Consider the following 14,690-nt stretch of genomic DNA (forward strand, 5'->3'; position numbering starts at 1 on the left):
TCTTCCCAGAGGGCATTTCTGACCTCAACACTCAGGCCCAAGAAACATTCTGTAGCCTGCCCTCCCTCTCCCAAGACTCATCTCCACTCCTCTCTGCGAGGCCTCCCTGCCCAGTGAAGCCCTCAGAGTCCTCCCAAGGACTCCTCTGTAAAACAGGACAAGAGCCCCTGTCCTGCCCAGCTCAAGGGTCACTCTGAGAATCCAAAGAGATGAAGCAAAATGTGGCAGTCAGGCCACCACAGTCAGGCAGCACAGCTCAGACTGGCCCTTGACGGAACCAGCTTCTCCAGCTAGTTGGTCTGACCCTTTGGGCATGTATGTGGTCTTTTCCAGGGACTGGGCCCTTCCCACCCCTTAGTTCCTGGGTTACCATGGCACACCACCAGAGGCAGAGATGACTGCCATCTCCTTCACAGGCCGACCCTCTAGCTGGGGAAGGTGATACCGTAAGTCTATGGTGTCTCTTCCTCACCTCCAGCGGCTCAGGGGCCTAACTTGGAGCTAAACAGCTCATGCTGACTGAGAGCTAGGACCTCTCAGAGCCTCGCAGGACACTCCTCAGACAGCCTGCCTGGCCCTGCGTGCCGTGGTGGCCCAGTGCCTCTGACAGTGTGCCATGGTAGCCAAGAAACTAAAGGGTGGGAGGGGCCCAGCCTCTAGAAAAGACCACATGCACACCCAAGGGGTCACACCATCTGACTGGAGGAGCTGCTTCCATAGCTATCTGTTCTAGGCAGGCTGAGTACCCCTAGGGGCAAAGGAGCCTCCTCTGACAAGACGGATTCCAGAGGTTCTCATCTCATCTCATCTCATCTCATCTCATCCCATCTCCCCAGCTACCCCTGGGCAATGCAAGGTTCCCAGGTGACTCTCCCTCCCTCCGTGGGCAGGGGGCCTTAGAGTTTCCTTCCCTCCGTGGGCGGGGGGCCCTAGAGTCTCCCTCCCTCCATGGGCGGGGCGCCCTAGAGTCTCCCTCCCTCCGTGGGCGCCAGGCCCTAGAATAGACCCTGTGCTTTTGGACCTCTCATCTCACAGGATCCTCCCCATCGCCCTCTGGGGTACTCACAAAGGGGGCATCTCAGAGGCTCAGAGAGCTGGTCCTTTACCCAGTGTCACACAGAATAGCCAACACCTGATCTAGGTCTCTGGATGGCAAGACCACAGGGCCTGACAATGAAACCCTGCTTCTCAGTCACTTGAACCCCAAACTCTTCACACAACCAGGCCCCTGCCACCCTCTCCACCCACAGCGCGGCCCTTCCTGGGCTTCCTCATCTGCTGCAGCTATGCTTGCGACCTGCCTCAGGGACTCTGCACTCATGGCTCCCTCTGCCTGGGATGCTCTGGACAAGTCTTTATGGCTGTCCAGAGTCTTTATTCTCTGGACAAGTCTTTATTCTCTATTTGAGCTTCAGCTGAAATGTCAGCTCCTCATAAAGGCTTTCCCTGACCACATCATCGAAAGTAGAAACGCCCATCCCTCCCCACTTGCTTCCTAATTTTCTCCTTAGCACCTATCCCAAGTGATATTTATTTACTGCTCTGTCTGTCTTCCAAGGCCTGGACTAAGCCTGCCTTGTTCATAGTTGTTTCCCACACCTATCACAGTATCACAGCGCCTGGCACGCAGTAGGCATCAAATAACTATTTGTTGACTTAATGAACAAACAAACCAACCAGAGAGCACGGCTAGTTAAGACTGAATGCTCCTGCCTTCCAACAAGAAGTCGAGTCAAACCCATTCGCATCTAAAAGTTCTCTCTGGGAAAGCTTGTTTTTTTGTTTGTTTTGTTTGTTTGTTTGTCTGTTTTGTTTTTTACCCCCACAAAGTTTTCTGACCAGACTTACCCAGAAAACATCTTTCCCCTGTGGGGAGCCAGTTGGTACAGAAGTTTCATTATCAGCCCCTTATCAGGTTGACCGTGAGCCCCACCCCAGGGTGGCATTGTGAATCACCTGGGAAGAAAGGGCTCCGGGCAGGAGGGCAGGTGGTTATTCCTGCTTCTCCAGGAACCAACCCAAAGGCAGCAAGGTTCAGTCCTATGACACAAAGCAATTCCCCTATTAAAGTGGGGAAGGAGACCATGTACAAAGTCGAGGCTAAGAGCGAAGGACATTTCTCAGGGCCTTAGTTTGCTCATCTATAAAATGAAGGTGTTGGAAGGTTCTCCAAACCCCTGGCAGGGTTGCAGGCCTGATTCTCTGGATATTAAAGGCTCTGTGGCCAGACTGGGGGAGGGGAGGACCTCTCTGTGCCCGAGGCCTGAGCCCAGTCTGATGCTGTGAGATCATCTCTGATGGCCCATTAGGCACGGCTGGCCACTTCTCCAATATGAAGGCTGCTCTACTTTCAGCTTCACTATTTGAGTTTCACTATTTGGATTGCTTATCTAGAGCCAGAAAATGAACTTTGCTCGACAAATCAAACACAACAAGAAAAATTATTAAAGAAATAAAATGTCTACATATATGTACAAGATGTCCAGATGGAGGTTTACCGACACGTAACAGTGGTTGAATCCCAGTGGTAGAATCAGAGGGGACTTTTGTTGTTTTCATTGTACTTTCCTGAATGGCTTAATTTTTTAAGCTATGAACATGTATTATTTCCACAAAAACAATAAAGCTCTTCTCGAAAGTAAAAATCTTGTCCTGCTGCACTCCAGCCTGGGCGACAGAGCGAGACTCCATCTTAAAAAAAAAAAAAAAATCTCCTCCTGGAAACTGTCTCCAGAGAAGTGCTTTCTTTTCGGCCTGGCTTCACCTAGCGCTTCACTGGGAGGCCAGGGACGTGGCCTCTTTCAGAAAGGTTATCTTCCACCCTCACCCTGACAACAGGGAGGAACATACACGGCGCCTGGAAAGGTCATGAGGGCCCAAGGAAGAAACTGGAGTCAGGCAACCTGGGTCTGGTCTTGGCCTGTCACTAACTTGCCATGGGCTTTCAAGCAACTCACTTCTCCTCAGGCCTCTGATTTCTCCTCGGTAAATTTAAAAGGCTGCACTAGAGGTGTCTTTAACAGCCCTTCTCATTCTTAGCCTATGGCTCTTGAGCAGCAAAGCCAGAGACGAAGGCAGGAAAAGAACAGCTAATCCGTGAGTAGTTGATGGAGTGTTCGTCATGTGCCAGGCACCGCTCTAAGCTCTTCAGATGTATTAACCCACTTAATCTTCTCAGCAACTCTCAGGTAGGTACATAATATCCATTTAGAGAGGTGCATGGAAGTTATGCTTAGGCCACTTAAACTTTAAGTCTCAGAGCTGGGATTTGAACCCAGGCAACATGGTACAGAATCCACACTCTTAACCATTAAACTATAAGAAATGTAAGAAATCACAGGCCAAGCTCTGATAAGCAGGTTCATCCTTGGAGAAGGCCCAGAAAGAGTTTCTATTGCCTCTGGCGTTCACTGCCTCCATGACCTATCCACCCTCAGCTCCTCCCTACTTGCCCCCAACTCCCACCAAGTCCTTTTCTTCCTGATTAGTCAACACTCCCCAGCCATGACACCTATACCCACTTGAAAGTCCTACCCTGTTATCAAGGAAATAGGCGTGGTGCTCTATGGGGAGCCCATAGCACCATGATTAGCCCTGCCCACTTTGCAAAGTCAAGGCCTCAGCAGACCTGACCACTGCGGGTTACACCCCCAGCCAGGCCTCTGCCCCACGCTGGATCCTCGCCTTGTAGGTGTAAGTGGGACTCAGTCACCATCATGCAACAAGCCTCCCCTGAGCACCTACTGTGTGTGCAGGCCCCAGGGCCAGCATTCAGAGGAGGATATGGATGAGCTACAATCCTGACCTCCGGGAGCCCACAGTCCAGCAAGGAAAAGCAGTCCTGTAAGCGGATCTCTAAGATACCCCGTGGGCAGTGCTAAAATTAGAGGTGTGTCCCCAACAGGCTGAGGGTGCATGTGTCAGAATGATTCACCCTGTATGGTGGGAAGAGAAGGCTCTAAGTGCCTCTGTGTGAGCTCATTTTTCCTGCAGACATCTCCATGACTTACTGGAAGGGCGAAGGAGCACTGGCCTGAGGATGCAGAGACCTGGGGTATATGCCAGCTCTGCCAAGTGAGCCTCAAACACACCTTTTTGCAGCCCCACAGTTCCCTGCTGAAAACAAGAAGGCCCTGAGTGTGGGACAGATAACCATAAGTGGTTTAGGGGCATATTCATAGGGACTTACAGACTGAGCTTTCCTCGTTCGATGCCCTTTCAACCCCTCCGATTGCATCAAGGAGTGGGTCTCAGTTTGGGTGCTAGTCTGTCTTTAAGCCCCTCAAGCACTTGCCAACCTACCTTTTGAACAGAGAGGGTGGGCATCAGGGTCACAGCCTTCAGCACCCACGACATCTAGCTAGGATTTAGTATCATTGTTTTGGTTTCCCTGTACTATATTTACTTTAAAACTTTACCTGCTGTTTATGATGAGGGTGTCTTGGTTTCTCATTCATAATACTAATATAAAACCTCTTTTTAAATATAAATTTAAAGGCGTGTATATTCAGGGCAACTTGAATCTATGTGCCTGGAAAATAAAAAATATATAATTAAAAAAAGGGAAAAAAAGAAAAAGAAATTTAAGTTTAAAAAGTAAGTTTAGGCTGGACGCAGTGGCTCACGCCTATAATCCCAGCACTTTGGGAGGCCCAGGCCGGTGGATCATTTGAGGTCAGGAGTTTGAGACAGTCTGGTCAACATGGTGGGACCTCATCTCTATCAAAAATACAAAAATTAGCCCAGCGTGTTAGTAGGTGCCTGTAGTCCCAGCTACTCGGGAGGCTGAAGCAGCAGAATCGCTTGAGCCTGGAAGGCAGAGGCTGCAGTGAGCCAAGATCACACCACTATACTCCAGTCTAGGTGAAAGAGTGAGGCTCTGTCTCAAAAAAAAAAAAAAAGTAAATTTAAATAAACATATTAAGTAAATAATATTACAATTGGTATCACCTCTATATAGGACAATTTAATAACATCAAAATGTTAAATGCACATACAAAAATAGGCAAAGCTATTCTATACTGCTAGATAATCCAGTGGTGATCACCCTTAAAGGTAAGAGATAGTGCCTAGAAGAGGGCTTGAGGGGTATCTGGCTTCTGCTGTCCATTCTGCTGGTTGACCTGGGGGCTCACTGTACAGGTGTGTTCACTTTGTGAAAACTTATCAAGCTATATACACTGATGACAGGCGTGTGTCTGCATGTATAACATATATTCACATATCCCTTAACTCAACAACCCCACGCCTAGAAATTACTCCGCAGACATATACACCCATGCAAAATGACACATTCAGAGATACTCACTGTGTCACTGTTCTCAGTAAAAAAAAAAAAAGAGAGAGAGAGAGAGAAAGAAAGAAAGAAGAAAGGAAGGGAGGAAGGAAGGAAGGAAGGAAGGAGGGAGGGAGGGAGGGAGGAAAGGAAGGAAGGAAGGAAGGAGAAAGAATGAACGAACATTGGAAACAACCTAAGAGTCCCCCAGCTGGGGACTATTAAATAAATGTGGCATAGATTCCACTCTAGTGGTACATAGTTTTGTGTATAGTGTGCTACCTTATTTTAAATATACATATGTTTGACCTAGGACATCCTTTGACTAGGATAGCTCAGAAAAGAGTGACAGGAAGCTGGTAACAAAGGCCCCCTCTGGACTGGGCAGGCCAGGAGAGAGGAGTAGGAGGGGAGGCTTTTCACTAACCACTACCCTTTTCTTTTCTTTTTTTTTTTTTTTTTGAGACGGAGTCTCGCTCTGTTGCCAGGCTGGAGTGCAGTGGCGCTATCTAGGCTCACTGTAACTGCCACCTCCCGGGTTCAAGCGATTCTCCGCCTCAGCCTCAAGCTGTAACTGAAACTACAGGCACACGTCATCACACCAGCTAATTTTTGTATTTTTAGTAAAGATGGGGTTCCGCCATGTTGGCCAGGATGGTCTCGATCTCTCAACCTCATGATTCACCTGCCTCGGCCTCCCAAAGTGCTGGGATTACACCTCGCCCAGTCTTACCCTTTTCTACTCCTGAATTTTGTACCAAGCCCATGCATGCATTTCCATCAATAGTAATTTATTTTTTATTTTTTATTTTTTTGCAAGAGTCTCATGCAGGCTGAAGTGCAGTGGCACAATCTCAAGTCATTTCAACCTCCATCTCCTGAGCTCAGGTGATCCTCCCACCTCAGCCTCCCAAGTAGCTGTGACTACAGGTGCATGCCACCACGCCCAGCTAATTTTTTTATTTTTAGTAGAGACAGGGTTTCACCATGTTACCCAGGCTGGTCTCGAACTCCCAGGCTCAAGCAATCTGCCCATCTTGGCCTTCCAAAGTGCTAGGATTACAGGCATCAGCCACAACGCTTGGCCAATAGTAATTTTTTTTTTTTTTTTTAGACCGAGTCTTGCGCTGTCTCCCAACTGCAGTGCCGTGGCATGATGTCAGCTCACTGCAACCTCCACCTCCTGGGTTCAAGCAATTCTCATGCTTCAGCCTCCCGAGTAACTGGGATTACAGGCACACGCCACCACGTCTGGCTAATTTTTGTATTTTTAGTACAGATGGGGTTTCACCATGTTGGCCAGGCTGGTCTCAAACTCCAGACCTCAGGTGATCCTCCCGCCTCAGTCTCCCAAAATGCTGAGATTACAAGTGTGAGCCACTGGGCCCAGCCCCAGTAGTAATTTTTAAAGTAAGCAAAAAGTCTTACAGAAGGTACAAGCCTGTCATAAAACTTATGAACCCTCTAGACCTAAAAACAGATGCAAATTGTTAGCACTTTGTACTTATAAAGCAAGTAACCCTTCCCTCAACCCCAGAGATGGACCCAGAGATAATGGGCTTTCCTGTAAATGGTTTCCAAATAACAGTAAACCTGGTCCAGGACAAATTACTTAACTCACACTGGGCCCTGCCCTACAGTCAAACTCTGGCACCTGGAGCTGCCCTGGCAGAGCTGACAGGTGGCTGAGTTCTTGGCATGGGTGTGGAGATTTTAAACAGAAATACTTCTCCGGATGGGAGTTAAGGATTAGTAAGGCAACCTCAGTCCACAGAGGAGGGAGTCCAAGTTCTGAGAACCGCCCTGCCCAAGAGAAGCAAGGCAAGGGTCATTGAGTGGGCTTCTCTGGGAGCTGCAAAGGACAGCGACAGAGTAAAGCCTTAAAAATTAGAGTTCTGGCCCGGCGCGGTGGCTCAAGCCTGTAATCCCAGCACTTTGGGAGGCCGAGACGGGCGGATCACGAGGTCAGGAGATCGAGACCATCCTGGCTAACACAGTGAAAGCCCATCTCAACTAAAAAAAAACAAAAAAAATCAGCTGGGCATGGTGGCGAGCGCCTGTGGTCCCAGTTACCCGGGAAGCTGAGGCAGGAGAAGGGCGTCAACCCGGGAGGCGGCGGAGCTTGCAGTGAGGCAAGACTGCACCACTGCACTCCAGCCTGGGCGAGACAGCGAGACTCCGTCTCAAAAAAATAAAAAACAATTAGAGTTCGGTTTTATTTAACTGCATGATGTATGTTTGTACTGCACTTGTTTTGCTCATATGTCACTCTTTCCCCATATTGCTAATCCTAAAATAATTCAGTGAGGTGCAGGGCAGAGATTCACTTATTCATTTTACAGATGAGAAAATGGAAGTGTGAGGAGGTAGAGAGACTGGTTAGTAATTATACATCTGGGGAAGGGGTGAAGCCCGAAATACAACTCCCATCTTCCTACCTCCCTACCCATCAACCTTGGGCTCTCCTCTTTCAATTCTGATCTACAGAGAGAAGGGCTCACAGGCCAGACAAGGGGCAGGCACAGAAATCCTAGGGATGTAAAGGACTTATGAGACCATCTAGGGCAGCAGTTTTCAATACTGACTGCACACTAGAATTACCTTAATTCTGGTAAGTAATTTACTAGAATTAAGCTTAAGTAAATTTAAATAAATACCTATGCCAGGGCACAAGAGTCTGTAGATTTTGATGCAACCACTGATTTCTAGCTCAAATCACCCGCACTCCCATCCCACATATGACCTTCTGTCTCCCTGGAGCTTCCTTCCACCAACAGGTCCTTGCTCCACCCTCCGGCCCCAAACATACTGCTCATCTCTCTTCCACATTACCTAGAGTCAGAGAATTGGATTGGAAACTGGCCTCAGACTAGTTTTCTAGATGGAAAAGTCAACGAACAGTTCTGAGCCCCAAAACAGGGAAGTGACTTGTCTAAGATATCCATAAGTCAGTAACAGAGCTGAATCTGGATTTCTGATTACTAGGCAAGGCCCCACCCACAAAGGGGTCACAGGCAAAGCCAGTCCTGATGGCAAATTCAGCAGCTCCTGCTAGCAGAAGAGACCCAGCAAGGGGCTAAGGAGGACAACAGGGGAGAGGGTGTGTGTTTGGTGGGAATGGGGTGTCAGTAACTACCCTGGGGTCCCTGGGCAAGTCTGCTCTCGGGGCATACTGGAGGCAGGGAGTGATCCTGGAGTGACAGGGGCAGAGCTGTCCTATAGGAAGATATCCTCATCTCTAGACCAGGGCCCAGCCTAATCTCAGACGCCCTTACAGAAACCCAGTATTTTGGGGCAGCTTACACCACAGGTGTCCAGATTCCCTGCGCATGATAGTAATCATGTCTCACACTTCTTGAGCTCTTCGCTAGGCACCGTACCCGGCCTATTTCATTTAATCTCCGCGAGCATCCTACAAGTTGAAAATAATTACTGTGTCCATTTACAGATGAGGAAACCATGGCCGAGAAGGATTAAGTAACCTCCCTAAGATCACTCAGCAAGTGCTCATTTCAGAAACGCACAAACTAAAATTGGAACAATACAGAGATTAGCAATGTTTTAAATAAAAATTAAAATATAAAAAAAAAGACCACTGGGAGCGACGGAATTCAAAGCTTGGTTCATGTCTAACCCCTACCATCCTGTCCCCTAACAAGGCAGAGGAGGAGGTGAAGCCCAGCGACAGCGGAAACTGAGCACCTAGGAGTGCAGGAGACGTCGTCTGATGGAATCCTCCTCGCCACGCAGGAGGCACGCGCATCCACCAAAGAGGAAACCAAGACGCAGCGGGGAAGCGTCTTGCTCAGGGGCATCTGCAAGTAACTAGCAGGGACCAGCCCCGGAATCCAGGTCTCCCAACCCCGACTGCAAAGCCTAACTACTTAAGCTCCACAGGCCGATGCAGAGGCAAAGTCAGTCCTACCGGGTAGGCGTGGTGGGTGCGGCCAGCGTGGTCACCTCGGCCTAGCCAGTCGGCCAGCGGACGCACAGCGGGCATACCGCCCATCGGGTGCACACAGGTGAGCCAGGTGGCACTCGATCGGTCGGCAACCAGCTATAACACTCCCGAAAGGGCGGCTGAAAATTCAGGCTGAGTTCTGGCCGCCAGAATTTTCCGGTTCCTGAGTAGAAAGACAAGGAGTCCGCGCGCGCTCCCCTGCGCACTCCCTGGAGCGGTTAAGCCTGGACCCAACCCAGGGCTAGTGAGGCGGCGGTCGGAGTGCGGTCCCCACCCCCCATCCCGGGGCCCTACTGGGGTCACTCACCCAGAACACGGTGGAGTAGATGGTAAGTGAAAACTTGAGCCAGAGGTAAGAGAAGCGCGCGCAGTAGCGCACCTGCTCCGAGTCCCCGCGCGGCATTCTGGGCGCTCCCCGTGCGGGTTACGGGGGCTCCGGGGCTCTCCGGCTCGGTCTCTCAGCCAGCGCTCGAGGCCCCACCTGCGGCTGCCGGGCTACGAGCCCCGCCACCGGCGTTCCCTCCCGGACTGACACTGGCGCGCGGCAATCACAGCCCCAGCCGGGAAGCCTGCCAGCCCTGGCGGCCAATGGGAGGCCGCGGCGGCCCAGCCTCTGGGAAGGGGCGGGCCAGGGCGGGGCTGCTGCCCTGGGCCCTAGAGGGGACCAAGAAGGGATGGGACGGGGAGACGGTCTTGCAAATAGCTCGAGTGCAACTCTGGCAACGCCTGTGCTAATGCAGGGGGGCGTGGGAGAGTGTGACCCAGACTCTAGGGAGAGAGCGAGCGTGCCCAATCGGGGTACGTAGAAATGCAAACTTTCCTTTGTTGTCAAGAGGGAAAACTATGGGAAAAGGGCAGGAATTAATCGCCCAGGTGTTAAAAGTGCAAATGAGTGTGCCAAACGTGAATGGAATAAGGAAGTGGAGTTGCTTGGCCTCAGGGAGGCGGAGTACGGCATCTTGGAATGTGTGGTAGACCAGGGTGAGGCCAATAGGCCCCCATGGAGTTGGAGTCTGGGGTTTGCTCGTGAAACAGATCTGGTGAAGGCCTTCACCAAACGACCTCGGAAGTCCCCTTCTTTTGCCAGGTGATAACCCAGCCTTGGGAAGGATTCCTCCCGGGAAACCCCATCTTCAAATTAGGTTGAAGGCCTGGCGCAGTGGCTCACGCCTGTAATCCCAGCATTTGGGGAGGCTGAGGCGGGCGAATGGCTTGAGCCCCAGGAGTTCAAGACCAGCCTGGGCAACATGGCAAAACTCCGACTCTATAACTAAAAAAATTTTTAAAAAGCCAGGCACGGTGGCGCGCCTGTTGTCCCAGCTACTTGGGAGACTGAGGCAGAAGGATGGCTTGAGTCGGGGAAGTCAAGGCTGCAGTGAGCCGTGATTGTGCCACTGCACTCCAGCCTGGGAGACAGAGTGAGACCCTCTCTCCAAAACAAAACAAAACAAAACAAGGCCGGGTACGGTGGCTCAGGCCTGTAATACCAACACTTTGGGAGGCCAAGGCGTGCGGATCACTTGAGGTCAGGAGTTCGAGACTAGCTTGGCTAAATGGTGAAACCCCGTCACTACTAAGAAATACAAAAAAATTAGCCGGGCAGAGGCCGGGCGCGGTGGCTCACGCCTGTAATCCCAGCACTTTGAAAGGCCGAGGCGGGTGGATTATGAGGTCAGGAGATCGAGACCATCCTGGCTAACACGCTGAAACCCCGTCTCTACCAAAAATACAAAAAATTTGCCGGGCGTAGTGGCGGGCGCCTGTAATCCCAGCTCCTCTGGAGGCTGAGGCGGGAGAATGGCGTGAACCCTGGGGGCGGAGCTTGCAGTGAGCCGAGGTGGCGCCACTGCACTCCGGGCAGAGTGGCACGTGCCTGTAGTCCCAGTTACTCGGGAGGCTGAAGCAGGAGAATAGCTTGAACCCAGGAGGCGGAGGTTACAGTGAACCGACATCCCGCCACTGCACTCCGGCCTGGGCGACAAAGGGAGACTATGTCTCAAAAGAACAAAAAACAAACAAACAGTAACTACAGATGAGGGAGGCAGCTCCCTCTCTTGCACATAGCCAACCACTAACCCAGCCTGCTCCCACTTGGCCTTTTCTCAGCCTAGGACCAGAGGTGGCTGTGAGCCTGTCTCTCATGCTAGATGGTCCCATTTTTCTCACTGTTGCTTTCCTGTCTCCCCAAGCCTAGCTCAGCCTGGGACTTGGTAGCCAGATAATCCCTGCTGTGGCCTTCAGTAATTAAATTCATGGCACAGAGGTCATAAACTCAAGCAGTGCTGGGTGGGGTCCCTGGTGGTGATTTCAGGAATGACGCTCTTATACAAGTCCCCAGTCCTGGGTTCCCAGGGCTCCTGCATACACAAACTCAACAGAGAAGGACAGTCTCAGAGACTTGAGTCCAGGCTGGCTCTAGCCCCCAGGGCTCTGCCCTAGGAGGAAGAAAGCAAGGTTGGAGGGTGGGAGAGAGGCAGTGCCATGCCTGGAAGGGTAAAAGGAAACCAGTTTCCTGGTACAAAACGAGCAAACCTTGGGAGGATGTTTGTATGGAGTAGAGAAATAGAACCAGGGCCAGGCACAGTGGCTCATGCCTGTAATCCCAGCACTTTGGTAGGCCAAGGTGGGAGGTTTGCTTGAGTGCAGGAGTTTCAGACCAGTCTGAGCAACGTAGCAAACCTCGTCTCCACTGAAGATCAAAAAAATTAGCCAAGCCTGGTGACTCGTACCTGTAGTCCCAGCTACTTGGGAGGGTGAGGTGGGGGTGGCGCTTCTGGAGCCTGAAAGATCAGGGCTGCAGTGAGCTGTGACTGTGCTATAGCACTCCAACCCGGACAACAAAGACAGACCCTGGTTTCAAAACAACAACAGAAAAAAAAAGGTGGAAAGAGAACCAGAGACGAATGCAAGCTGCCCTCAAATGATTACCTGAGGGCCAAGAAGGCATCTTACCATAGGGTTAAAAGTTGTCCATTTTGGCCGGGCACAGTGGCTCATGCCTGTCATCCCAACACTTTGAGAGGCCAAGGCAGGGGGGTCACTTGAGGTCAGGAACTCAAGACCAGCCTGGCCAATGTGGTGAAACCCCAGCTCTACTAAAAATACAAAAATTAGCCGGGCATGGTGATGGGTGCCTGTAATCCCAACTACTCGGGAGGCTGAGGCAGGAGAATCACTTGAACCTGGATAGCAGAGGTTGCAATGAGTCAAGATTGCGCCACTGCACTCCAGCCTGGGTGAGAGAGCGAGACTCTGTCCCAAAAAAAGAAAACAAAAAAAGTTGTCCTTTCTGTCCTTTGAGGAGGAAGACTAACTTTTTATTCCTCTTTGAGGGCTAGAGCCTCCAGCTAGCCCTGCAAAGCTAAGTTCACACCCATTATTTGAAGTGCTAGTCTCTTCCCCACCCATAGAAGCTTGGAATCCTTTTCATACCCTGGAAGGCTAGTTTAGCCTCCTAGTTCCCTTTCACTCTCCATATTTAAACTACAGTTCCAACTGCCACACACCCCCTCCATCGGGTTTCCTTCCTAGTTGCCCCTGGACTTCTATTCTTCCCTTCTGGCCTCTCCAACCAGCTGCATTTTCTCTCATCTTTCAAATATTCCCTGGTGACACACAAGCTTCTTAGCAAGCCCTCTCAGCTCTTCCTAAGCCCTTGAGGTGAGCCATCCCTACAAAGAGCCTTGGAGCTCTTTGGGGCTGGCACAACCTTTCCCCGGCTGCTGGGCTCCTCCATTGTGCCTCCCCACCTGCAACCCTGACCCTGGCCCCAAGCACTAGCGCTCCTCCTGAACCACATTTGCAAACACTGAGACCTCAGAAGAAATGGCCATCTGTTTCCCACTTTTCCTTCTTTAGCCAGGAACTCTGGCCTAGAGGCCAGTCCGCCTGGTGCAAATCCTGGTTTTGCCATTACTTTTTTGTAGAACTGTTAGAATGTGTGGCATAGTGTGACATACAGGTGTGAATGTAACCCTAGCTGCAGATTAAAAGCACCTGGTGAGCTTTAAATGTATCCTGATATTCAAGCCCCACTGCAGTCAAGTCAAAATTCCCACCAGCAGGAACCTGGTAATCAGTATTATTTTTAAACTCCCCAGGTAATTTCTTATTTTTATTTTTATTTTTTTGAGAGGCAGTGTCTCTCTGTCACCCAGGCTGGAGTGCAGTGGCATGATCTTGACTCACTGCAACCTCTGCTATCCAAGTTCAAGTGATTCTTCTGCCTCAGCCTCCCAAGTAGCTGACATTGCAGCCCCCCACCACCGCGCCCAGCTAATTTTTGTATTTTAGTAGAGACGGGGTTTCACCATGTTGGTCAGGCTGATCTTGAACTCCTGACCTCAAATCATCAGCCCACCTCAGCCTCCCGAAGTGCTAGGATTACAGACATGAGCCATTGTGTCTGGCCTCCCCCAAGTAATTTCTAAAGTGCAGCCAGAATTAAGCATCACTGGTACAGAGGTAGTCATGAGGGTAAGGTTGTCAGCCAACATCTTACCAGAAAGCCACATTCCAGAGGCCACTTACTCAGCTATCCACTGATATACTGGTAAATATTTAAAAACTGACTGATGTGGGGGATTCCAATTTCCATAAAGTAAATACTTCCACCATGTCTGATTTTAAGTTACCAACTTCAAGTCAATGAACTTGGGAGTTCAGAAGCATGCAGAGTCTGGTACAATCGCTCAGTATCCCATGCAATCATCCATATCTCAATCTACCCCAAGGCCTTTCTAGTTAGCATAATGAATGCATTGGTAAAATTCCGGGCTTATTAATTAGCATAACAGGTATTAGAAATGAGTCTCCTTTGGAGAAATTTCTAATTAGCATTCATTTCTAATTTCTAATTAGCATAGTGGTATCAAGATACTTAGAGTGGTTAAAATGGTTTTGGCACCACCCATTCCTTGTTCAAACAGTGTCAAAGAATGTTGGGAAGCTGCTAATTCTCACTTATGGATAATACACTGAGCTAAAGGCTTGAGAGTGCTTCTGTCCCGAAGTATTCCAATGCAGCCATCGGTCAAACTGAATCTTGCCTTTAGAACATTGTATTTTCCTCCAGCAGACCCTTCCTGCAAGGTGAAAAAGTTCCTAAAAGGACAGAAAGCTGGGCCTTCTTGAGTTTCGCAGAAGAGGTTGTATGAACCAATTTTATGGCTACTTGCTAATAAATGTTTGTTTTATAGACATTTGTATGGGCAGCAGAATCTGTCCTGAGATCTGTTTTCGTGTTAACTTGGCAGTGAGATTTAGGGGGAAATGACTAACCCTTGCCTTTAGTGGCTACTACAGTTTGTGAAAAAGAAGCTAACAATTATGCATGACCAACTTGACTTGAGTATGTCTGTATTCATGCCACTGGGCAAAGGACTCTGTCTGTGCCTCTGTTTCCCCACCTGTGAAACAATGAGGTTGGCCCGTTTCTCTTCCAGCTCTAACAAT

The 14,690-nt window shown here is 49.9% G+C and overlaps 1 protein-coding gene across 2 annotated transcripts in view; it reads right to left on the reverse strand.

Annotated features, from left to right (window-relative positions):
- The window catches only part of TSPAN15 (tetraspanin 15), a 78,959-nt gene extending 69,170 nt beyond the window's left edge, over positions 1 to 9,789 (reverse strand). The window contains exon 1 of one of the 2 annotated variants that reach the window (XM_017873186.1): positions 9,544 to 9,789. In XM_017873186.1, coding sequence (XP_017728675.1) covers positions 9,544 to 9,639 — 96 coding nt within the window. In that variant the 5' untranslated portion in view covers positions 9,640 to 9,789. The remainder of the gene's footprint in view (positions 1 to 9,543) is intronic. The other variant, XM_017873185.1, reaches the window with a different exon arrangement.
- Between the last annotated feature and the right edge of the window lie 4,901 nt (positions 9,790 to 14,690).

This window comes from Rhinopithecus bieti, unplaced genomic scaffold (assembly GCF_001698545.2).
Source record: "Rhinopithecus bieti isolate Rb0 unplaced genomic scaffold, ASM169854v2 scaffold_6907, whole genome shotgun sequence".
Taxonomy (NCBI): domain Eukaryota; kingdom Metazoa; phylum Chordata; class Mammalia; order Primates; family Cercopithecidae; genus Rhinopithecus; species Rhinopithecus bieti.